Below are 26,182 nucleotides of genomic sequence, written 5' to 3' on the forward strand. Positions count from 1 at the left end.
AAATAAAGTTTTTGACAGCGAGTCCCTTGAATTTGGTGTTGATATATAAAATTATTCAAAACCATCCTTTACATCTTTGTTAAATTTTATGTCTTGATCTTTATAATAATTGTGTTCTGTATCTTTATATTTTTGTTAACAACTCCTGTTAGCTTCCAGGCTTTCATTTATATTAATCTAACTTGGCCAATTTACCAGTTTGTATGTTCTCTGTGTACCTATCTGTATCTATTTAGCTAGTCACGTTTAGTGGAGAGACGTCTGAGCCCCTCCCCCAAATAGAGCCATCTGCCATCCCAGCATGGGGACACATTAAGAGGTACAGGTAGATGGAGAGCCTGAATCTGTCACTTCTTTCCTTTCCTACTAAAACCGAACAATAGTTTACCCTCATGGTCCAAAGTCCTATTCTGTGTAAAATTGTATTTGCTGCTGTCATTGAAAAGGATACTTTTTCTTTAATACATTATTTGGTTTACTATCAAAAAGGTTTCTTCAACATAGTACATATAATCATGGTCAATTTAATAGTACAGAAAGGAATAAAACAAGAAAGGAACACCACCCTCATTTCCCATTCCCAGGCCCTCGTCTCAAAAGGTTCTTGTGGTTGTTTCTAGGGGATACTATATTCACATATTACCTACGTACCTAGTTACGTTTTATTATTTTTGAAAAGGACACAGGAGTGGTCTTACACTGCACACCTAGGCACCACATACAAGTACAGCACAGGAACAGCTGCTACATCCTGGTACTTCATTTGTGATTGTATCACTATGATGGATATTCTGTTTCTTTTTGAGTAGTATAAATATTGTAAGAAGCATGAAAAAGATCCTTTAATAAGATAAATGAAGTATTTCACTGGACCTAGCTAGGAAATTTACAAAAATGTAGACTTAATTTTTTTTTTAACATTTTAAAAAAGTTTTTTTCTTACCACTTCCTTGTCATGTTCCACATCCTCCAACATTAAATAATAAGCAACACTTGAAAGTCATGAGATTGGAAAGCTGACATTTTCCTCCGGAAAGGCTGTGTGTCACAAGTATTTCATCATGCTGTGTTGGGCCAAGTGTGATTTGAAAGCGTTGAGATCAGGGTATGGCTTTCACATTTAGGATTAAGTGGCACCTTGTAGTCTGTTAAAGTTCACTTAAATCTTATTTCTGGAAAAATTCACTCAGTGGCACATGCAGGGTTTGTGTAGTTTTCTGTATGTTGTTGTCAAAATTTACATGAAAGAAATATGATCTGAGGAGCATTGTATATAATCAGATTTTGTAAAAATTAACATCCTGAAGTTATGTGCTCCAGAATGTCATTTTTGTGATGTTTTTGGGTATTAATTTACATTAACTTTCCCATTTGATCAGGTAGCTTTTATAGTTATAAATGCTGTATAATTGTGAAGGGACTCCACAAAGTCCAAAGGGAAATTCCATTATTTAAACTCCATTTATTCATGCGCTTTTTGAATCACCTTCATATAGTCTTAATTCCACTCAGGTTGTAAAAAACTTTAAATGGTGTTCTCACTTTAATATCAGAATCTTTCCAGTAATGTTTTTATGCTATGTAGGTTAATTTTGAAGAACAAAATCAAAGTTTGAAAGTGTGCATTTGAAGATTGGGGGTAAATTTATTTTGGACCAATAGCCTGTATTGTTTCTAAAACTTTATCTCTGGGTTAATGGAAGTTATGAGAACTTTTGTGTTTATCTTGTATCTTTTAGAAGCCCACTATTTTTCATATATCTGAATTTTTTGTTTGTTTTTTTTTTTTTTCACAAACCGAAGTGACATCAATCAGCTTTTTAGATTGAGAGAACATTTGTTTCCCCAAACTTCCTTGTGTTTGAAGCAATTATATGAGGAGAATCGGCATAGCTTTTACAATCCTTTCTAACGTCTGTCAGACTAAATCAGAAAATACCCCTTCCACCCCAAATGTAAGACGTATTTATATGAAAACCTAACTGCCTAGGGATGCTTAATGTTTTAATTCATTTGCTTAAGCACTTTAGTGAAATCTGGTATATACCTAGTAATGATGTGAATATATTTTGTCATGAATCCTATATTCATTTTGGAAAATACTCACATGGTACTTTTAAGTTACATTTATTCACCTAAAAACTTAAGCATTAAAGCCCTGACCAACACAAATAAGAAGGCACTACACCTGTTGATTGAGAAACCTATTCCAGCCCTCTGTTTCAGCATCATGCATCGCCATGCAGATCTCCCCACGGACTCCACCCCCTTCTGTTCTAGGCTTCTTTCCCTAACATTGCAGCACCTGTGTGTGGGATTGTCAGGCCTAGAATACTCTTCTCCATCTCAGCTGCCACACCTACTCTCTCTGCTCCTTACATCTGAACCAATTGCTTCTCCCCTACTTCTGCTAGCGTTTCAGCAATAGGCATGTTGGATTGTCTGTATGTTGCTTCTGTGACTGTCAAGTTTCTTGAGTTAGGGTCATATCATATTTATCCATAGTGCTTAGCAAGCTCAGGCATATGATCCGTTTTTGCTGAGTAGTATTGAGATGTTTGGACAAACTTACCTTGTGTCAGCTTGCTTCAGGAGTGACATTTTCTTAAACATTGCCGAATTTAAAGTTCATACTGAAAATCCCCATGTTTTGAGGACTATACTGGATTATTAATGACCCTTCTCTCCTTGGCTACAGTCACCTTGACCATAAAACCCCAAACATTTTCTTTTTCTACATTTGAGGCATTTTGATCTCATTGCATGAAGGATAAGAAACCACAAGGCTGGAGAACCTTTTTTCTGCCGAAGGTCATTTGGATATTTTCAACATCATTTGGGGGCCATACTGGTGAAGCATTTTAATTAACTCACCCCTAATGGGATGATCGGAACTGCTGCTTTTTGGCATATGATGTTAGCTGGTATTGATGCTTTCACAAGCTTTATATGGGCGGAGGGCTGGATTTTCCCCACACTGTGGGCTAAAGGACATTTATAAATTGTCTAAAAATCCCAAATGTTAAGATTTTCCTTTTATTAGGGATTAATCAAGAAATACTATATACTTTCTGTATATTATTACGTGCAATAAAAAGTTATGAGTTAAGTATCAAGAAATCTAGAAGCAGGCAGTTGTTAGCGTAAATAAAATCAATAAAGTAGTAGTTGGTTTAGGTACTGTTATATGCTATGTTAATTTCTTAATAATCTGGACCTTGATACAAGCAAGGACTTCCTTTAAAACAAATAGGGTTCAATATAGTGAAGAATTAAAATAATGTATTAAATTTTCACCATTCATTCATCCAGATCTAGTGGCTGTGAGACATTTACTAGTGAGAAATAAAGCCTTTTTTTTTTCTTTCAATTTAAAAAGCTGGTAGGTAAAACCAGAATTGATTCATTTGACAATGTTTGAAAAGTTGTTTTCTTTTTCATTGACATGCAGCAAGGACTTATGGGCGAAGGAGAGGTAACATTATTGTTTCTAATTTGTGAATGTATTAGTTGTATTTGGAAAGAACCCAAGCTTGATCATTTTCTTTCTAACCCTTGTCTAGGAGACGATATCGCTTTGATCCATACATAGTTTATAGGGTATAGTGAACATTTTAGACATTCTAATTTGATGGAGCTAATGAGCGCTGCAGAAATGATCACAATGATAGAATTTAAATTTGAGTTAAAATAATTTATCTGTACTGTTTTATAAACATAAATTATTTACATCCAAATAATTGATTCCCTTTTTCTCCTTCATTAAAGGCAATTTTTTAGGAAAGAATTAAAAATCATTTAAAAAAGGAAACACACTAATCTCAAAATAACCTCATTATCTTAGCGATTCGGTTTTACTTGAATAGTATGGTTCTACTCTTTCACTAGCAAGCATAATGCCTTAGTTTCAAATGAGATGGGCTAAAGAAAAGACTAATCTGATAAAAATCAAACATTTGGGGTGGGGACGTAGACATTTTATATAATTTTAAAGAATCATTTCCTACAGGTATACAATTGAACCTGATTTCTGCCTTTTTACAAGAAGTTAGTTAAATAGCTCAGCTCTAAAATATGAGTTTAGAAGTCCTTTCCAGAAATAACTTCCAATATTATAGTTATTTCGGGGACATCTTCATTCTGTAACTCTTGAACTTGTGAAGTTATTATATCAAATATTACCATATTGTGTATTTTTATTTGGCAGTGGTAGCTTGAAGGAAGATGGTGGCCACAAAACGCCATCGGAATGCAAAGAACACTAGGGTGCATTTCTAGAAGAATCTAGGCATCAATTCCTTACATAGTACCCAGAGTAAATTTTCAGCTTGAAAAAGGGGTAAAACAGTGCTTGGAGAGGTTCTGCATTTAGTTGTAGTTCTGTGTCTTGCTTATGACTTGAAAGTTCATATTTTTACTGTCAGATATGGCCATTGGCATATCTGGTCATTTCTGCTCATATAATTTTCAAGCAGCAAATTCTGTAACAAGAGTTTAGAATTAGATCCGTTAGTAAGCTAGTAGTTATTTAACTAAAAGAAATATGTCTTAAGCATGCCTAAGAATCTTAGATTCTTTAAGACAATGATATTAGAAAGCAGCATTTAATGAGCTTTGCTTATAGCTCATTAAGAAACAAACCCAAAACCCAAGTAAATTAAGATACATGTTCACTTTAAAAAGTTGACTTGTTCATTTTAAGTATGTTCTTGCAGGAAATTATGCAGACTATATTACTTAATCTTTTAAAGAAATTAAAATTATCTGCTGGCTTATAGCCAAATGTCATGGTTAGTGTACATGTCTAGGTTGCCAATGGCCATAGGCCCTGCCAAGGCAGTCTAGTCTGCTGCCAACTGCTTCCAAGAGTGCTCTTCCCTACTGTACTTGCATCTCACCTTGCTGATGTTTCTAGAGTCCAGTGGGACATTTGAGGAGCCCTTTATTTTAAACATGTGCTTCCTTTATGACTCAGTCGAGACTTGAAGGTGATCGGAATTCAAGAACATATCTAAGTGGACCTGCTGATTATTTAGTGAGAAAAATCAAAGCAGCCAGTTTATTGTACATGCAGTTTCCTCATTTCTTGTGTATGATAATCAATGCCCAGGACCATTTTCTGTTAGCTTTTTTTTCTTCCTGCTTTTTGCTCCAGGTCAGTCATCACTTTTTCCAATGGAAGATGGATTCTTGGATGATGGCCGTGGGGATCAACCTCTTCATAGTGGCCTGGGATCCCCTCATTGCTTCACTCACCAGAACGGGGAAAGAGTGGAACGATATTCTCGCAAAGTGTTTGTGGGCGGATTGCCTCCTGACATTGATGAAGGTATGCTATTTATGTGGGTGGCACATAGTCACCAGACAGACTGGTTGCTGTCGTTTTCATAAGAATCTTACCAGCTATTCAGTCTTGACCGCATGGCTCCATTGTCTTCTTCCAAAACTCACTGCCATTAAGTTGATTCCAACTCACAGTGACTGTATACGAAAGAGGAGAACTGCCCCTACAGGTGCCCAAGGACATAAATTTTGACAGGAGCAGAAAGGAGCCTCGTCTTCGTCTCATGCAGCTGGTGGTGGTTTCAAACTCCTGCCCAACGCACAGCTCACCGCCCCACCAGGGTTCCTCTTTGTATCATAGCACATCAAACCAGTTCACTGAAGGAAGGGAAGCAGAACTGTGGGCTCCAGCCGAAGTAAATAACTGAACTACCTGAAAAGCAGTACTCTTGCTTGGGAAAGTGTCACAAAGAGTCTATGGATGTGAACCCATAGCCTTGTCTGTGGGGGCTGGCTTCATTGGTCAGATTCGTGTTATGTGTTTTTCTGTTTCCGTCCTACCTTTGTTTGATGGAGTGTTCCATCAAAGCATTATTGTTTTTAAAAGTTTAAAATTCTAGATTAGATGTCAACTTTGGAAAAACAGAGCCTATGTTTTACCACAAGAAAGGAACTCTTAAGAGGTAAATCATTTGCAGCCTTTTTTGCCCATCAAATATTTATATACCTTCCAAATGTCACACACTACTCCTGAGTTCACGCACCATGGTACACTTGACAGCAAGCCCTGCACCCCCAAAGTTTCCATTCTAGTAAGGGAAGGCAGGGGAAAAAATGTGTAAACATTGCAAAAAACTACCAGAGTAAGTTGTGGAAAAGGAAACTTAGCTCTGCCATAAAAGCCTCAGGGAGTCTTCTTAGTTGGGGTGGTTAAGGGAAGCCTCTGAGGAAGGGATATTATTGCTGAGTAAGACCTAAATATGGAGGGAAAGAAATGAAAACCTTCCACAACACAAATAGTGCTATTGAGTTTACTCCACGTCAGAATCGCCCTTTAGGACAGACTGGACCCACCCTGCAGGACTGTCAAAGCTGTGCTCCTTACAGAAGCAGGTCGCCACTGCTTTCCCCTGCGGCTGGTAGGTTTAAAATGCTGACCCAGTGTGAAATCTCTCTACCACCAAGCCTCCCAAATATTCAGAGGGAGCCAAGTCAGTCAAAGATTTAGAGGACTGGTTGTTCAGAAATATTCTGTTCATTTGGAGAGCTAGCATTTAGAGAAATTCAAGTGACTTTGTAGCAATGGTAAATAACCCCCTGTTTGTGTGTGTGTGTGTGTGTGTGTGTGTGTCCCCCCCCCGTCTCATTTCTTTTCTATTGGCTTTTACAATGGAAATAGAAATGCAGCAATTTTTTAAAAATATGTAAGGGTCAGTAATGCAGCCTGTTTTAATCATGTCCCATCTAGATGGAGAGCAAGCGTATTGAGCTACTCTGTTTTTCCTAAGATGATCAATCTTTTGGAAGGTTGAGACAAAAAAAGGCTTTTAAAAAGACCAAAATTGGAGTAAATCCAGGATTTTTTAGCCACTTCAAAATGTCCTATTGGAAGTCCAGCTGAAATTTCAGGCTAGATGGAATCACTCTCTATCCTGCCCTGACACAGCAGAACTTTTGTCTGGGGTTTCTGTCATGGTCACCTCTTGGCTGCTCTTGACAGCTCCATGACTGTTGCCTTCTTCCTTGGTTGTGATCTTCAATTTACTAATGTGGCATCTAGATTCTTTGATCCTTTAAAGTAAAATCTTTGAGTAAATGGTCTGTTTGCATATAAAAAGAGGAAATGAGGGTATTTTATCTGACCTTGGATAGATAAATTTGTACTCTGGCTTAGATAGTGCCTCCTTTCCAAAAATTATTTAGCAATCTTAAAAGTGGATATTGTGCCCTGGTGGCACTGGGTTTGAACATTGGTTTCTGAGGTTTAAACTCACCAGCAGCTCCACAGTAGAAAGATGTGGCAGTCTGCTTCGATAACGATCTCAGCCTTGGACATCTTATGGGACCTTTCTACTCTGTCCCAAAGAATTGCAGTGAGTCAGAATCCAATAATATGTGGCACAAGGTGGTGGTGGTGGTGCTGGTGGTGTGGGGTTGCTTTGTTTTGTGATAGTTAACTGCTTTTTTTCTGACTACCAAGTACGTTAGTAAGTCGGTGGCAATTTGGGTATATAAGCCTTTCTATTATATATGAAATATGCATTTGTGTAAATATGGTATTCTGCAGAATTGTGCACGAACAATCACAAGGTTTTAGAGAAAACATAGTCAGAGACAGATTACTTAAAATCCAGAAAACTTTATATCCATAACACAAAGATGTGAGTTAGTACCTTAGGAAGAACTTGAACAATTCAAGCAATCAGGGCAGCAAGAACAGCTGTCTCCTGGAATACTTGATAGAAAGCTTCCCCTTAATCATGGAGACGGTGCAGGTGGTAATGAACCTCTGAGCACATACCTCCTTCCCTCAAGTACAAACTTCCCGGTGATACCACTTGATTCCTATGTATGTACAGTGACTCTGTAGGACACAGTAGAATGGCATACTCTAGGGTTTCCAAGCCTGGAGTGACACAGAGGCTGTAAAAATGGGCTCAAACATAGGAATGATTGTGAAGATGGAATAGCACCTGTTGTTCTGTTGTACACACAAGGGAACATAAAAAAAGTTCATGGGACATTTGCATTATCTTTTACATCCATGTGTCTGTGAACTTTTTGAAGCCCGCTCATGAACTCAGTTGTTAAGAACCAGAGTCGGTTCGTGCCCACCCAGGGACGGAGTTATCATTAAAAAAATAAATAAATAAAATAAATTAAAAAAAAAAAAGAACCAGAGTCAACTTGATGGCACTAATCAGCAGCAACACAATCTCTACAGAAGTAGATTGCCACATCTTTCCCCTGGGGAGCAGTGGGTGGGTTTCATTTGCATACCCTTTGGTTAGCAGCTACGTGCTTAACCACTGCACTACCAGGGCTGCTTTGCCTGGAGTTACCCACTGCCTTCACGTCAATTCTGTCTCTATACAACCCCCCCACCTCTTCCTCCCACCACCTGTAAGCTATTTCCTGTTGCTAGCCTACTGCCCTTGATACTAGTATATTGGAATCTACTGGGGAAGGTAAGGTCTGAGGATAGTTTTAAAATTTTATATGATACAAATTATGCTGCATTACATATTTAGACAACTAATGAGTAGGCTATAAAAAACAAACGTGTAAGAGATTCTGGAAACAAATAAGTAAGCATATGTAGATAAGAACTGAAAGGGTGGGAATGAGGGATGGAAAGAGGAAAACAGTCAAATTCCATTTTGGTTCAACTGTTTCCATTTCTCTCAGATCATGAAACAAAATCAACATCTCTTCTGCTACATTATCTGCTTCTCTAGCACTGTTTAGCTTGGGGGAGCCTGGCAATAGGGGGATGATACAGTTTAATGTGGAAGCTGTACTGGTTCATAAAGGGCTTTTCCAAGGCAAGGTTAGTTAGCATTCATGAGAACAGAATTATAACTTTTGCCAGGAAAGGAAAGATGGCCTGATTTACTGTGTGATGCGACACAGAAGCTCTGACCTTTAAGAAAATTAAAAATGAGCAAAGCCACAGGGTTCAGTGGTCAGAGGCTCACTCCCAGCTTTCCAGGGCTTTATCTCCAAGCAAAAAGATTCCTGGTAGTGCTGTAGGTATTGGGCTGCAAGGTTGTTGATTCAAACCCACCAGTCACTCTATAAGAAAGCAATGAGGCTATCTGTTCTCGTAAGGATTTTTAGACTCAGAAATCCTCTGTTGGGTTACTATGAGACAGAAAGACAGAAAAGGGCCAGGAACTATTCCAAATGGAAAAAGACTGATGTCCCAGGAACGTAACAACTAAATGCCTTGTGGATAGGCTTCTGGATCAGAAAGGGTACAGAGACATTGGTGCAACTGTTGGAAGCTTAAACAAAGCGTGTGTTATTCTACTCAAGGACCCCTTATGGTACAGTGGTTGAGCATTTTGCTGTCAGAAATTCTAACCTCCTGTGCTCTGGGAGAAAGACACGGAGGTCTTTTTCTGCGACGATTACAGCTTTGGAAATACTAAGTAAATCCTCTGAAGATTCCATAGGGTTCCTATGAGTTGCAATCAGTTGGATGGTGGGCAACAGCAGCATGACATCACTGCAGATTGCCTGACTAGAAGGGTTCTGTGATGGCCTATAGCAGAGGAACCATCCTTTAAATAGTTGCAGACCTTTCAGTTTGGGGCAAATGGGTGTCATGTCAGCAAAAGATGGATGGATGGTGGGTGGATATGAGGAAGGAAGAAGAGTGAAGGAGCTAATCTACAATATGTTTGTAGCTGAGTAATGTAGAATCTAAAGGAAGGAGATACAGGAGTTTTTGTCCTGTTCTTGAAAATAATAGAACTTTCAAAAAGCCTGCTTCTATCTTTAAAATAATTAAATCTCCTTTTCTGCTCTGTTGTTCACTAGATGAGATCACAGCTAGTTTTCGTCGCTTTGGTCCTTTGATTGTGGATTGGCCCCATAAAGCAGAGAGCAAATCCTATTTCCCTCCTAAAGGTAATTCTTTTTTTTTTTAACGGCCTTTCCACCTCCCCCCCCCCCCAAAGGTAATTCTTAAGATTCAATATGCACGTTCTTATGGCCTTATGTACTTATGACCTAAAAAGAAATGCTTAATCTCTAGATTTTGTCAAACAAAATTACCTGTGTGCCGCTTTAAAATGTCTACCTTTCTACTTTAATTCAAATTTAATTTCACTTTAAAAGGCACTTCAACATACTATCAAAATTAACTACATGTTAATATAACTAGATGATTAAAAAGGGATTTTGTTGTTATTAATTTTCCTATTCTTTTTTCTTCATCAGTTCTAGTTCTTGTTTCCTATCTCCTGAAGAGTTTTACCAAAAATAAAAACAAAACAAAAGCATAAAAACTCCCCTTCCTCTTTTTTTATTTCAGGTTATGCATTCCTGCTGTTTCAAGATGAAAGCTCTGTCCAGGCTCTTATTGATGCATGTATTGAAGAAGATGGAAAACTCTACCTGTGCGTATCCAGTCCGACTATCAAGGATAAACCAGTAAGTGTAATCTGGCATGAAAATGAAAATAGTTTCTTGGTTTCGCCTTTATTCACTTACCCTGTGCTATAGTTTATTGTGCCAGCCTGGCCGATAAACACCAGTAGATTAACTGAAGGGCAGAGGGATAAATGGTTTGGTGAGCCTCTCCTTGGTTGTTCTGTGCCTCAGTTTAAAGGGGTACACTACCTGTGGGATGCCTAGCCTGTGGATGTGTCGCTGTAAGTTGAGGTCCCTTTAAGCCCACACGATTGGAATGTTCATCTCTGGAGCTGGGGACCGACAGTTGATGACAGTTGGTGACCTGCCTTGCTGTTTGCTGCCTGGGTATATATAGCCCAGCTCTCTCTACAGAAGGGGACTGGCACCTGGCAGCTCTCAAAACTTGAAGGACTGCTAGTATCTCACTGCTTTATAATTTAACTGTTAATTTCTTGTATTATCTATCTGTATATTATTTAACAGTTTATTTCTTGAAATACATATGTATCTTTATAAATATATTTATATATAATTACTAGCAATCTGGTTTGTCTCTCTAGAGAACCCTGTCCAATACACCCTGTTTAAAAAACCCATAATTTCTTGACCTGCCAGGTATACTTAAGTGACATGCTTGTAAGTAAAATTCAGATAAAAATGTATTAAACTTTGTTGTTATGAGCACCTGATACTGGCATTCTGCATATTTGTATGTACTATTTTGACTTTGACGATTTGGTGAATTAAAAGATAATTTTTAAAATACAGGTAAAATTTTCCTATTGAAAGACCTAACTTGGTAATATATTTGATAAAGTGGCTGAATTTCCTCTGAATAATAGAATCCAAATCATAGATATGTACATAAGTATGTGAGTCTTTCTTTCTTTCTCTGCCCTTTGTTTGATCCAAATTTTACCCAGGATGATCCTTAATTTCTCGGATATGGCATCATTCCAAAATAGAAAGCAATATATATGTACATGCATTCCAAAACTCAAACTAAACTTACTACCATTGAGTCGATACCAACTCATAGTGGCCCAATAACACAGGGTGGAATTCCCTCAGTGGGTTTCTGAAACTGCAACTCTTTATGGGAGAAGCAAGCCTAATCTTTCTCCCGAGCAGCAGCTGGTAGTATCAAACTGCTGATCTTGTGGTTAGCAGCCTGATGCACAACCACTATGCCCCCAGGGCTCTGTATACACGTGAAGGTACATCTAATGCTGAGCGTTTCTGAATAGTGAGGGGAGTTCATCATCAAATATGCCTTTGGTTAGATCAGCAAGTGGCCTGTTTTGACAAATCTGGCAAGTCAACAACCTACTGCAACTCAGCACCTACTGGTTAGCTAAAATGCAAAAGGGGGCCATCAGTGCACCCCATTTCCAGTAGTGATCACTGTGGAGCTCCTCTTTGTGTTCTTGAGTCGGGCTAGACCAGAGTACTTTACTTGTTTATGTTCTCTGCCATGCCCAAACTATAGATATTTGAATTTGAGATTTCTGGTCTGGGACTTTGTGTGCAAACTGGGGAGGCCCTGATGTCAACTCATCGTCTTTGGTGTAGACGTTTGTAATAATAATAAATGGAAAACAGTTGAAAATAAGGTACATGATTTTTGATTGGTTGCCAATAGATGCAGTGGAATGTTTATCGTAAAGTTAACTATTAAAAATAGCAAAATTGAAATGATTTTTACAGTAGGCAACAGATGTGTTAGTGTCTCGAAAGGTTTTCATTGCCCAGATATAATACTGACTGGGCACACTGTCTTAGTTTACCTAGCACTAGGCATGGGGTGGCCAAAAGTCAACAACTGGCCTACTGACTGCAGCCAATACCATGCTTAATTTAAATTACAGGTATGTTGGGGAATTAGGTAGGATGAAGCTGAAAATAAGCTGTCTGACTGCTAATTAAGTTAAAGATAATGGAGTACATGCTGATTTAGTGATCTGTCTCATAGGCAATTAAGTTTGCACTGTAAAATGGAATAAAAGTGTACAGAAGCCATTTTAAAAATCTTTTCTAATTATACCAAGCGTATTATTCTAGTGATATGATCGCTGCTTTGAAAACTATTTTGTAATAATTTTAAGTCCTCCCCCCAATAATTGTTGATATTGGGAATGATACATTTTGGTTTTCACCCTGTTTAGGTGCAGATTCGGCCTTGGAATCTCAGTGACAGTGACTTTGTGATGGATGGTTCCCAGCCACTGGATCCACGAAAAACTATATTTGTTGGTGGTGTTCCTCGACCCCTACGAGCTGGTATGATCAAACAAACAAAAAAAAAACTTCAGTATTCATTCACATAAGAAATATGCAGATTTTATAACCAAATTCTCTGTAAGCATTTCTGTTTATATCTAGGAGTGGGGAGTTTGGGATCAAAGTGTCTGAGCTTGAATTCATACGCTCTGTTCCCAACTGAGAGTTGAGTGACCTTGGACAAATTATTTAATTTCTCTAATTTTCTATTTCTTCATCTGTCAGCATGGGATAATAAGTATATCAAGTTGGCAAAATTGTTTTGAGGATTAAATTAGATGCTAATTTAATTAATTAATGCAAGGTGTGGATTGTCTCATCGCAGTAGCCTCTTATAATGTTAATCATCATCATTCTCAATGAAAAAGAAAATCAGGCATAAAGATTATTTATTGAAAAATAACTAAATATAGATCATGTATTGAGGCTTGCAGGGTTTGTTTCCCATGTCCTCGTTTACTCTGTAGCTCTTTACTGAGCTTTTAAAGTATAGTCGTTCTCAGTAGAACATTATGTTTTCTGAGTAATACTTATATAGAAATTAGATCCACAACCTCAGGTCTAATGGGACAAATGAGAAAAAAAGGATTAAGTGAGCCCGAATGCACGTCAAGGCTATGAAATTGAATGGGGGAGAGGAGAGGATGTATCCTTATTGCAAGTTCATATATGAAAAAACCATGAGCAGCTGGAGTGTGAGGAAGGTAACAGACTTTGAAAGGAGATAAGAAGGGACTCTAAACCTGAGTCTACCTGTTTTTTTCTTTATGATAAATTGAACTACTTTATATAAAGAATACCACCTTCAAACAATTATTCAACCTGAGCATTTCACTGTTAGGTGTTAAGTTAATACACCAACCAGGTTGTAGCGTTGGCAAGCCACATCACTTAACAGCCTTAAACGAGGACTTTGGACAGATGAATCAATCTCTGAGTGCCTCGGTTTCCTCAGGAAATGACCATTTTCATGAGCTTATTGTGAAGATTGAAAGAGGACAAAGGTAAAACACCTAGCAGAGCTCCTGCTCACAGTTGAAAGAACAACCCGATGGATGACTGGTTGCAGTAAATGTGATGCTCACTATAATGAAGTGAGCTCACTATAATGATACAGATGAACTGCTTTTGACGAGCCCTTTAATGATCCAGAGATATTTTTTCTGATTTCCAATACACTCTTTGCTCCTTTCTTATTTAGTGGAGCTAGCGATGATAATGGATCGGCTGTATGGAGGTGTGTGCTATGCTGGGATTGATACTGACCCTGAGCTAAAATACCCAAAAGGAGCTGGGCGAGTTGCATTCTCTAATCAACAGAGTTACATAGCTGCTATCAGTGCTCGCTTCGTTCAGCTGCAGCATGGAGAGATAGATAAACGGGTAAGTCCTGAGCTACATTCTAGAAAGTTCTAGAAATGGCCTTCTGAATAAATCAATACAAAGATTGAAGTGGGAAAATTTTCTATGAAAATAATTGGGCAGCTAACATTTATGGTTTTAGGGACAGATGGTTCCTCCTGTGATGCACATAAACCACCATTTTCCTATGGATTTGTTTTATTTTGTAGTCTAACCAAAACACTGTAATCAATTTTCTTATGGATCATTAGTAGTCTTTACTAATTCATCCATTCACTTGGGAAATCATTAAGTATTTACTGAATCCTTTGCTCTATGTTATAGGGGATATACAAATATGAATATCCTTGGGATATTCTGGAAAACTTTTTTTTTTAAATCAAGAGTTATGAACATCTCAACAAGTTCTATTTTCTAATGCAATCTATTGCATAAGTTCACTGCAGAGACACTAGCTCTTAGAAAACTTTCATTGTTTTATATGTAGGGGAAGAAACCATTCTCTTCATTGTTAGTCTGTTCTACCACCTGAAATTGAAGTGCAATGTTGTTTGTGATAGGATGACATCTATATGGTACAAGGAAGTCAAGTTAATACAACTTTTCAAACTTACACACCAACCCCTAAACCCAATGGCAAAGAAGTTGAAGAATTCTACCAACTCTCTTAAATTGATCACACATGCAGTCAACATGCCTTGATAGTTACTAGGAACTGGAATGCAAAAGTTGGAAATATCAGTCGGATTAAAACAAAAACCAGACACACTACCAACAAGTCAATTCTGACTCATGGTGACCCTATAGGACAGGGTAAACTGCCCCCTGAGGATTCCCGAGGCTGTAACTCTTTACAAGAGTAGAAAGCCTCCTCTTTCTCCTGCAAAGCTGCTGGTATTTTTTAACTGATGACCTTGAGTTTAGCACTGACCACTAGGCTACCTTATACTGATCCTTATATAGGATCAGTAGCTGGAAAAGGCCGTGGTGAAAGAAACAAAGCTGAATATTTCATGATAGAATTTTGCAGGACTAATGATTCTTCATTGCAAATACTCTTTTCAATAAGAAAAACAGTGGCTTTACACATGAATCTTGCAAGATGGAATAATACACAGGGATCAAATTGACAGGCTCTCTAGAAAGAGATGATGGAGAAGTTCAATATCATTAGCTTCAACAAGGCCAAAGGCCAGCTGTGGAATGAATCAGTTTTTGATATGAATGTCAGACTGAGGTGAAGAAAATGAAAATAAGTCCACACAAGCCAAAATACCCTAAGTATATCCTACCTGAATTTCAAGAACATCTCAGGATCAAATTTGACATGCTGAACACTAATGACTGAAGAGACCCTGAAGTATTGGGAGAACATCAAGAACTTCATATAAGAAACAAGTAAGAGAATCTTTGGAATGACAGGAAAGATAGAAAAGGACAATGTGGGTGGGAGGTAGGATAGGGAGGGTGAGGGGTTGGAGGAGCCATAAAGGATGCGGGAGAGGGGAGGGAGCACCAGAACTGATGGTGATTACACAACTCATTTTTAAAGTGGTTTACCATGAAAAAAAAGTTCAAAAAATTATTGGAGTTATGATTGTACAATTCTTCTTGATATGATTGAAATGTTGAGTTGTATGATATGTGGATTATGTGCCAATAAAACTTAAACAAATAAGATAGGATGGAGACATCCAGAAACTGCAAGCCAAGCCCCACAAAGAAGCTTGAGAATAATATGGGAAACGGAGCGGCAGAGGACCAAAATGGTTGTGTCCCGTCAAGTGAGGGTTTGGCAATTATTCCTAATGATGCCTTTAAGCAGTTTTAGATAGTTAGTGGTAATGTTTTTTTTAATTTATTTTATTGGGGGCTCATACAATTCTTATCACAATCCATATATCCATCCATTGTGTCAAGCACATATGTACATTTGTTGCCATCCTCATTCTCAAAATATTTGCCTTCCACTTGAGCCCTTAATATCGACTGCTCATTTTCCCCCTACCTCCCCACTCCCTCTACCTCATGAATCCTTCATAATTCATAAATTATTATTATTTTGTCATGTTACACTGTCTGATGTCTCCCCCCACCCTCTTCTCTGTTGTCCATCCCCCAGGGAGGAGGCTATATGTAGATTCTTATAATCAATTCCCCCTTTTTGCCCCACATTCCCTCCACCCTCCAGGCATCACCACTTTCACCGCTGGTCCTGAAGGAATCATCTCTCCTGGATTCCCTGTGTTTCCAGTTGCTATCTGTACCATTGTACATCCTCTGGTCTAGCCAGATTTGTAAGGTAGAATTGGGATCATGATAGTGGGGAGAGGAGGAAGCATTTAAGAACCAGAGGAAAGTTATATGTTTCATTGTTGATACCCTGAACCTTGAATGGCTCATCTCCTCCCCACAACCCTTCAGTAAGGGGGTGTCTGGTTGGCTACCAATGGGCTTTGAGTCTCCACTCTACACTCACCCACATTTACAATGATACGATTTTTATTCCTTGATGCATGATACCTGATCCTTTCGACAGCTTATGGCCACACAGTCTGCTGTGTTTCTTCCATGTGGACTTTGTTGCTTCTGAACTAGATGGCCACTTGTTTATCTTTGAGCCTCCAAGACCCCAGATGCTATATCTTTTGATAGACGGGCACCATCAGCTTTCTTCACCACATTTGCTTATGCACACGTTTGTCTTCAGTGATCGTATCAGGAAGGTGGGCACCCAGTGATACGATTTTTAGTTCTTTGATTTCTGATAACTGGTCCCTTCTACACCTCGTGGTCAGACAGGCTGGTGTGTTTCTTCCATGTGACCTTTGATGCTTCTCAGCTAGATGGCCGCTTGTTTAACTTCAAGATAAACCCCAGACGCTATATCTTTTGATAACCGGGCACCATCAGCTTTCTTCACCATATTTGATTATGCACACAGTTTTCTTCAGCAATCGTGTTGGGAAGGTGTGCATCCTGGAATGCCAATTTAATAGGACAACATGTTCTTGCATTGAGTAAGTGCTTGAGTGGAGGCCCAATGTCCATCTGCTGCCTTAATACTACATCTATAACTATATGCACATAGATCTGTTTCCCCATACTCTTATATAAATATATTTACATATGTACATTCCAGTCTTTAGTTCGCTGTAAATACCCTTTGTCACCTAGTTCTTTCCTCTATTTCCTTTTATCTGCCTCTTGTCCCACTATCATGCCCAGCCTTCATTTGGATTTCAGTAATTTCTCTCCGTTAAATTGACCTTGCTGAATCCCTACCAGGCCTCTCACACCCTCCTTACCACTGATTTTGGATCACATGTTGCTTCCCGGTCCCTGGGTTGGTCAGCACCACCACCTTAACCCCCTTCTCTCCCTCTCCCATGTCCCCCCAGAACCATTGGTCCCGTTGTTTTCTCCTCCAAACTATTCATCCAGTCTATCTTATCTAGATAGATCTGTAGAGATAATAATATGCACCAAAAATCAAGCCATAGAAAAGTAGGCGATGAGTGAAAACACAGCGATGACAACAAAAAAGGAAACAAATGACCCATAGAAGAATAAATTAATTAAAAGAAAAAATTTTAAAAAGAAAGAAAAACCTTTAAATAGATCAAGGTCTGATTTTTGATCTCTAGGCATGTCCTTCAGTCAGGTCCAATGGGGTACCATGCTTTGGCCCCAGAGTCTGTCCTTTGTACTCCCTCAGGGAGTACACAGTTGTTCTGCCAAATGCTTTTAGTGGTTTGCCTCGGTGTCACAGGGTCAGTCTGGGCCAGTCCCAACACTGAGTCTCCAGTGTTGTCCCCCTTAGGGCCCTGGGCCATCAAGGGATGGCGTGTCTCGTAGTGGGATCAGCCATATTGTCCACTCTGTGCATTGGCTGTTCCAAGCAGGGATATCATCCTCCAGGCCTAATGGGGCAGGATGTGTTCCACTCTCTTCCTCCCCTTTCATTTGCTCCCATTTGCTCTGATCAGACATGCCCCTATCCCCTAGCTGCAGCTTCAGTGCCGTCTTCTCAATTAAATTCTTCTGGGGTGAGGGGCAGTTGTCCATATAACTGGTAGGGGGGGCGAGCCCTCAGGCCCCTCCACTGGCTCCCCATTCCTTGCCGACACACTGCATTCATCTGGGAATGGCTTTATATCTGGTCCCTCTTTCCCTGTGGAGACACAAACAATATCCTCCCCGTGGGTGGGTCAGTTCCCTATTCCCCCATTACACATCTTTTTTTTTCTTTTCCCTTTCCTCCCTCCACCCCCTTTTTAGATGGCTTCCATATGTATTCCTGGAGGTAATGTTTTAAATCATGGAGTTTATTATTTTTCTTAAACAATTTAGTTCTTCATCCATATATTGTTAAATAGAAGGTTAGTGTTGGTTTCTATAATTTTAACTTACTCTTATTGAGTGGGATAAACTTTGACTTATGAATTTTCGAAAAGAAAAAGCCAATGAGTATGTCAGAAGAGACTCTGAAATTTGCTGTTAAACATAGAATGACTAAATCAAATGTAAGAAATAAAAGAGCGGAAGAGATTATTTCAAAGAGCATCTTGAAAAGATAGAGCAAGTATTCTAGTAAAATGCGAAAACGTGGATTTAGAAAGGCAAAAAGGAAGAACTAAAAAATATCAAGTCTTCAGTTGAAATATTGAAAGATTCTATGGGCAAAATATTGAATGATAATAGGGAGTATCCAAAGAAGATGGAAATAATACATAGTCAGTGTACCAAGTGTATTGGTTTGACATTTAACTAATTCAAGAAGTGGCATATGACTAAGAACTGATGAAAATGAAGGAATAAGGCCAAGGTGCCCTGTGAATGCATTAGTAGAAAAAGAAGGCTTCTGGAATTGATTGAATACCCATTGAAATATTTCAATAAACTGATGCAGGACTGGAAGTACTCACTAGTCTATGCCAAGGAATTTGGAAGAAAGCTGACTGGCCAGCCATCTGAAAGAGATCCATATTTGTGCCCATTCCAAAAAAAAGGTGACCCAACAGAATGTGGGCATTATCAAACAATATCATTAATATTACACTAAGTACATTTTCTGAAGATGCTTCAAAAATGGCTGCAGCAGTACATCAAGAGGAGCTGCCGAAATTCCAGGTGGATTCAGAAGATGATGAGGAATGAAAGATATCATTGCTGAGGTCAGATAGAAATTGGCTGAAAGAAGAGGAAATCAGCAAGACATATGCATGTGCTTTATAGACTTGACAAAGTGTAGAAAACATCGCAAATGATGGGAATTCCAGAGCACCGTGCTCAAGCAGAACCTGTATGTGGAACAAGAAGCAGTTAGAACAGAACAAGGGTCTAACAACATCAGGCAAGGTGTGTGTCAGCGGTGTATCCTTTTACCGTACTTGTTCAATCTGTATGCTGACCAAATGTGGAAGAAACTGGGTTGTATGAGGAAGGCTTATTCACAGCATGTGCAGATGACACCATCTTGCTTGCTGGACTCAAATGAATTGAAGGACTTGTTGGTGAAGATAAAAGACTGAAACCTTAAGTATGGATTACATCGCATAGGTTACATTTCAACATAAAACAAAAATCCACAACGAGGCCAGCAATCATCATGACAAACAGAAAAGATTGATGTTACTATACTTGGATATACAATCAATGCTATGGAAAGAGCAGTCAAGAAATCAAACAAGATTGCATTGAGAAAATCTGAAGAAGACTTCTTTAATGTGTTCAAGAGCAGAAATGTCACTTTACGGACTAGCCTATGGTGTTTTCATTGGCCTCATCTGCATATAAAAGCTGGGCAATGAGTAAGAAAGATGGGAGGAGAGTTATGGTACCAGAGGCGCCTGAAGAAGGCATAAATCTGTTTGGGAAGAAGTCCAGTCCGAATGCTCACCAGAAAGATAGCTCCAAAGGCTTTGGCCGGCGTGCATTGGACATAGAGCCAGGGGACTCTCGTCCCTGGGAAAGAGTGTGGTGTTTGATGAAAGTCGATACTCAGTGAAAAAGAAGAAGTTCCCTCAATTAGATGGATTAGCACAGTGGCTGCAAAAGTGGGCTCACATGTAATGAGTGAGGATAATGGTCTGGGATCAAGCAGGGTTTCATTCTGTGGTACAGCTGGATGACACCGCACAGCAACAGTCAAACCACCTGAAACTGGGTCGGAATAACTAGCATGGTTTCGGTATTTTTAGGTTCTTTGTTGAATTTATCCTCTGAACTATAAAGCTAGAGAAAACTTTAAAGACACTCATTTCCTCTTGTTCCCCAAAGTATTGTGTTTGAAACTTTATTCCATTGTGGCTTTCTTTGCATTCATAGATGTGTTTCTTATGTTTGCATTTTCTGCATTTAACAAATGTTTTAATGCCTTAGTCGATTTTAGGGAGCAGGAGAGGAATAAGTCCCAGCTTCCAAAGCCTGTGCCTGAGAAGATAGAAGTGTGGCCTACTACCCACAGTATGGCTCATGAACGGGCTGCCACTCTGCAAACTGCTGCCAGTTTGTGGTTAAAATAAAGACCGTGACATGAGCTAGGTTTCTGAGTTCAGTATTTCGGTCAGCTGACTTATTTACACTGAGAAGTACCTATATCTGTGTGTACAGTTCCTCCTGCCTCCCTACTTCATCGTAACAGAAGTTTCAGGCTTGTGAGGCAATTCAGATTCTACATTTAAATCCTCTGGCCAGTTTCTTGCCACTTGGTAGGAGCTGTCTGGGGCCCAAGAGCCTAATGCTTCATTTATGTCCTCTACTGCTGGTGCTTGTCACTCCTCTCCTCCTGCTCGTGGCTAACCTTTGTCATAGCTCCTTGCCTGAACTGGATGGCACCAGTGGTACTGGTAGACTGGGGTAAGGGTCTCTCCAAGACTAAAAATAACCAACTCTCTCCTAGCTGGTGAATTAATATCAAAGGTATTTTTAATGTTTAGGAGGCTCAGATATCAGGCTGGCCTGTGAACACTGGAACGGACCCAGTTTTCAAAGTTCACCTCTAATGCTTAGACCCAAGTAAACCATCCTTGTTGACAAAGGACAAAAACAAAGGTGTGGCTTGGGAGTCCCAGGGCTGTATCTTCTCCTCCCAGAGCTCCGGGTTTGTGATTCGACCCCAGCACGTGCACACTACAGCCGAAACTGCACACCAGGTTTCCTGACAGCTCAGAAACTGGGGACCCAAATCAGGCTCTCCCACAGACTTGGGTTAGTCTAAGTGCTATTGACTAGAACTTGGCTTAAGTTGTCACCCCACCTCTGACAAAACTCCAGATTGATTACATGAGCATGGGTGTCGGTGAAGAAGCTCCCGCGGGCTGCTTCCGTGTCCTAACCTTCTAGTCAACGCATTTGGCTTTGATTAGTCATTTCTGGGAGAAACCCCCCTCTCCCCATCTTCCCTCTCAATGTGTTTATTCAAGTAAAAAGTGTAAAGACTTGACCAGGTTGTCAAAGCAGAGCTCATTCTTATTTCAGTCAATGAATTACTGGCCTTTCTCCCCTTTGGGTACGAGGCCCACATTCCTTCGGACGGCGGGTGGAAGTGTGCCGCGGGTCAGTGAGAACTGCTTGGGCCGTCACTGAGAGGGGCCATTTCCCTTTTCTCCCTCTCGTTTGGACTGCAGGTGGAAGTTAAGCCATATGTCCTGGATGATCAGCTGTGTGACGAATGTCAGGGGGCCCGTTGCGGGGGAAAATTCGCTCCATTCTTCTGTGCTAATGTTACCTGTCTGCAGTATTACTGTGAATATTGCTGGGCTGCTATCCATTCTCGCGCCGGCAGGGAGTTCCACAAGCCCCTGGTGAAGGAAGGCGGCGACCGCCCTCGGCATATTTCATTCCGCTGGAACTAAGGATGACTTCAGTGCTCGGTTGCAGCCTCAGAATATAAGTGCACTCTTCTGTTAATTCTGACCCCGTCCTCAGCCTCCTCATGCTGGCACGCCCTTCTGTAGCAGTCTGTAACTTAACAATAGTCAACTGAGAAGAATGACCTAGGAGGCAGGCATTTTCGGGATTCTCGTGTCACTGCAGACAATACGAACTCCCTTGTCGTATGGCTATCGTGTCGCAGGGAAGGTTTATTCTCTCGGTTTTGCTGGAAACCAAGAGGATCCAAACCTTCCTGCAACAGTTTCCTAAAGGAGAGAGAGAGAGAGCTATTCAAAGAGAAATGAAACAATAGAGTATTTTGGGTTTTAATTAAATTATTGTTAATAATAGAACATTATAAGAAGACTTTTATTACAATAAACATGCAACAATAACACTATCAGTCTGTCTTGACACAGTTCTCTCCCCCCCCCCCCCCCCCCCAGAAACTGCTTTTGCCTCTTCCGTTTTTTTTTTCTTCCCTCTTTTTCCATCTCTTCTCTGTCTTTTTTATCCCCCCCCCACCCTTATTTAATCCTTTTGACAGCAATGGAGGAAGTTCGCAATTATTAACAGGAAAGAGCATGTTAGAGCAAACACATGCATGAGCAAGACTGAAGCAGCATTATCACTAACTTTTCTAAGATTATGAGGCTGGATATAGTTTTGTTGTGCCTCAAAACTTCCTATCACATCAGAAAAGAAAAGAAAGAAAAAAAAGTAAAGTAGGTAGAGCTAGGTTTATTTTCTTTGAGAACCATTTAAAACCTTAGAATGTAAAAATTGGGTGACAATACTACTGAGGGGAGTGCACTTATTTATTAATCTTCAACTTCCTTATCTGGTCACAGCCCCAGAAAACCTACCAAAGCTAGAATTAAGGTCAACTGGTGGGAAAACTAGCATTTCTTCTCCTAAAGAACAAATATATAAACTTTATTTTTGATGTTATATATAAACTCTATATCCTAATTTACTAACACGCATTAGGTGTCAGCCTTTGCTCTCCATTTTGACGTGAAAAGCAAACCCTAGAGATACAAACAGACCTAGAGATACCTCAAGGATATCGCTGTTTTGATTTTGCGTCACAGTCCACTCGTAGCCAAAACTGGAAACAAGCCCCATACATGAATTGGCTGCTGATTGGCACATTTTTTAGATTTGAAGTTACTTTGGGTATCCTGTAATTTAGTTGTAACATAGGATAAAAAGGTTTAAAAAAAGTTAAGTAGTTGCAAAGTGTTTTGCACTGTTGAACTAAGTAACTGTGTAAATCTGTGCAAAGGTGCGTATGTTTCTCTTACTCTTCTTATACAATAACATTACCGTTTCAGAACTTAGCATGGGACATAGTCAGTGTTTGAAGTGCCAACTTCATCAAGTACTGCATGCTTTCTTATAAGTAAAATCCTAGCTTTGAAAGGCGTTATTTTGTGCTGAACAGTATGCTTCCGGAGTACATTTAAAACAGTCTCTTGAAGCCCTGGTCATGGAAGTAACTTTTATTTTAATCGACAGTCTCTTATTTAATACCCCACCCATCATTCAAAGGATTATTACTATCAGTGTGCAAAACTTTCAAAAACAGAAAGAAAGAGAGAGAGAGAGAGAAAAACAACAATGTAGTGGCAATCTTGCTAGTTGTGCTGCCTAATAGTACCATCTTGGATCCTTCAGAACCAAAGACTTGCCCCAGCACTGCTGTGGAACCACCTGGCTGATGACCCCTTCTGATTCTCTTTTGGAAAAGCAGTCCTTAATTTTTAACGTGGGCTTTAATGAACTCTACTGGTTACGTTCCAAAGGCCGACATGGAGGCATTTGCTGTCTGATAGTCACACACAGAAAGGAGGGAGCTGCTTTTAAAGAATTCCCTGCAAATATTGGAAGCAGTCATGCGGATGGAGGATGCTCTGGTGTAGCTGGTCAGGGACTTTATTTCCTTTTCTCCTGAACTACATAATTCTAATTAAAATGTCCGTTCTTTGCCTCTTTTCTTTTCCACGCTGTAGGTGGCTTGGGGTGTGCTATTGTGCTGTTCCTACTCAGTAAACAGGTGTGATGAGTTAACATTACAAGAAATAACACTGTTTGAGAACTAGCTTTGAATAATAATTTTTCCCTTTGTACATGACCTGCTGAATTTCGGTACAGTGTTTTGTAGCTAACTTATTTTGTCATGCACATAATGTATATTTGTTATGCACTACTTTTGTAGATCTTGGTTTCCACTTTTCACTGACGGGATATCTCTTTATGCAATACCTCAATTTTTCATATTGCAAAGAGTAGCTTTTTGTACTTTTATTACTGAGAGATCTTCATATACTTCATTTTTTAATATAAATAATTTTAATAAATTTTATTTTCTTATATTCTGCTTTTTATACATTTCAGTGCTCTGCATACATTTTAAATTATGAATGTTGTGCACTGGCAATGCTATTTTAGAGTCTGCAGAGAAGAGAAAGCATGTTGCTTAAACATCCTACCCCAATACCAGCTATTGGTGTACCTATAATTTAAGAAATAGTCTATGTAAAGTCACAAATTAATGGGGGTAAAAAATTCGCATGAAAATGACAGATAACACTGTAGTTCCTAAAAATAAAAATTTACAATTTAAATGCATAAGCCTAGGGTAGAAATTTAAAATAACAAAAAATTGTCTACAGCTTCTTACTAAGTTTTTAAAATTATTCATAGTGCAGACATTTTTGGTGAATGTTTAGCCATTTTTAATATTAATAAATTGATGTTAAGTGTTTGATTCAGAGATGTCTGCTCTTTTAAATTATATATAAAGAGAAAAAATAGCCTGCCATGGGACAGGTGTGTAATGTTAGTATGCATGACTAATGTAAGAAATTGTTATTCTACTAATATTTACTTGTGATTGTGTGACAAGCGTGTTTACAGATTATTTGGTTACACTTCAATTTACAGGGCATAATCAATTATTATCTACTACTCTGAACTTTATTGATTACATGTCCTTCAGATTACATGGGATTGTAGTTGGGAGTTACCATGTAACTCAAAACATAATTAACATGTAATTAGTTTACAGATTTTAGGGTATCACTTCAATTTACCAAGCATGTAGTTCTAGCGCACTAGCATGGCACCAGCCATGTACTTACAATGTAGTTACAGAGTAATTACATGGTTATTTTTGCAATGTAAAATAAAGTGTTTCTGATTATTTTCTATGTAAAGGAACCCTCTCCGCGCCCCTCCCTGTCCCCACGCTTTGGTATAATATATATACTTCTCCATACACAGACCTCTGCAGAATGCAAAATAAAACTTGCAGTGAATGAATTTAGCATTTTATGAGAGTGCTGTTGGAAAGACTTGATAATTCACCCCTTTTGTTTTGAAGAGTGGAATCTTCTGTTAAAAGGTGATTTAAAACTTGAATGTGATGAATTGTGGCAAGTTAACTTCAAGTTATGTGCAATACTTATTTCAAACTTTTGAAAGCTCTTTGCAGTGTGATTCTTTGTTTTTAATTGCCGACATTTAAAAATGTCATTTTCTACTGTTAAGAGTAATCCTCTTTCTTGCTGGTGTTTCTAAAGAAAAGAATCAGAAATCAATCTTTCTACTAATGTAAATTTGAGATTATTTTTAAAAATGGAATAAAAGAGGTTTTGGTCATTTGCTTTATTTTATTATCTTATTTTAAAGCTACTGTGATTGATAGCATTGTAAGAATTGGGACAATATTGTATTCAACTGTTTTATTTTTTATATTTTTAAAATTTAAAGTATAATTAGTTTTTATAATTTTCATCAGATTTTTGTTATATTTTTTGGAAGTGAAACTTTTAGCAAGTGGGTGTCTAGTTTTTACTAATCCCTAATTTTTTTTCCCAGTGTATTGCTCATGTTATCAGAAGGAAAAGTTATTTAAGTATGTCAGTTAATTGTACTACTTGGCTGAATTTCCATATAGTTTTTACTGTGTATGGGGAGGTTGTAGTATTTATTATAGCATTTTAAATAAGGGTAATTCATTTTTTATTAAAGTCATTTTCACGTTAAGTTCCTATTTTTGTATGTTCTACTCTTAAGTTATATAACACAGTTCCTTTTTTAAAAGAGTTCATTTGTTGAAGTGCTAGTGGAAAATTAATGTTATTAAATAGTTTGCAAATGACTATTTATACCAGTATGCATATAATTTTTAAATATTTGTAATGTGAGATGTTGAATGAATAAAACTTTT

General features: G+C 38.7%; 1 protein-coding gene across 3 annotated transcripts in view; it reads left to right on the forward strand.

Annotated features, from left to right (window-relative positions):
- The window catches only part of CPEB4 (cytoplasmic polyadenylation element binding protein 4), a 96,071-nt gene that overhangs the window by 56,207 nt on the left and 13,682 nt on the right, over positions 1 to 26,182 (forward strand). For 2 of the 3 annotated variants that reach the window (XM_075541970.1, XM_075541971.1), the window contains 6 exons: positions 5,156 to 5,329; positions 9,829 to 9,918; positions 10,325 to 10,443; positions 12,591 to 12,705; positions 13,907 to 14,088; positions 21,699 to 26,176. In XM_075541970.1, the coding sequence (XP_075398085.1) occupies positions 5,156 to 5,329; positions 9,829 to 9,918; positions 10,325 to 10,443; positions 12,591 to 12,705; positions 13,907 to 14,088; positions 21,699 to 21,926 (908 nt within the window). In that variant the 3' untranslated portion in view covers positions 21,927 to 26,176. Of the gene's footprint in view, positions 1 to 5,155; positions 5,330 to 9,828; positions 9,919 to 10,324; positions 10,444 to 12,590; positions 12,706 to 13,906; positions 14,089 to 21,698; positions 26,177 to 26,182 lie in introns of those variants that run through there. The other variant, XM_075541972.1, reaches the window with a different exon arrangement.

Source organism: Tenrec ecaudatus, chromosome 2 (assembly GCF_050624435.1).
Source record: "Tenrec ecaudatus isolate mTenEca1 chromosome 2, mTenEca1.hap1, whole genome shotgun sequence".
In the NCBI taxonomy this organism is placed as follows: domain Eukaryota; kingdom Metazoa; phylum Chordata; class Mammalia; order Afrosoricida; family Tenrecidae; genus Tenrec; species Tenrec ecaudatus.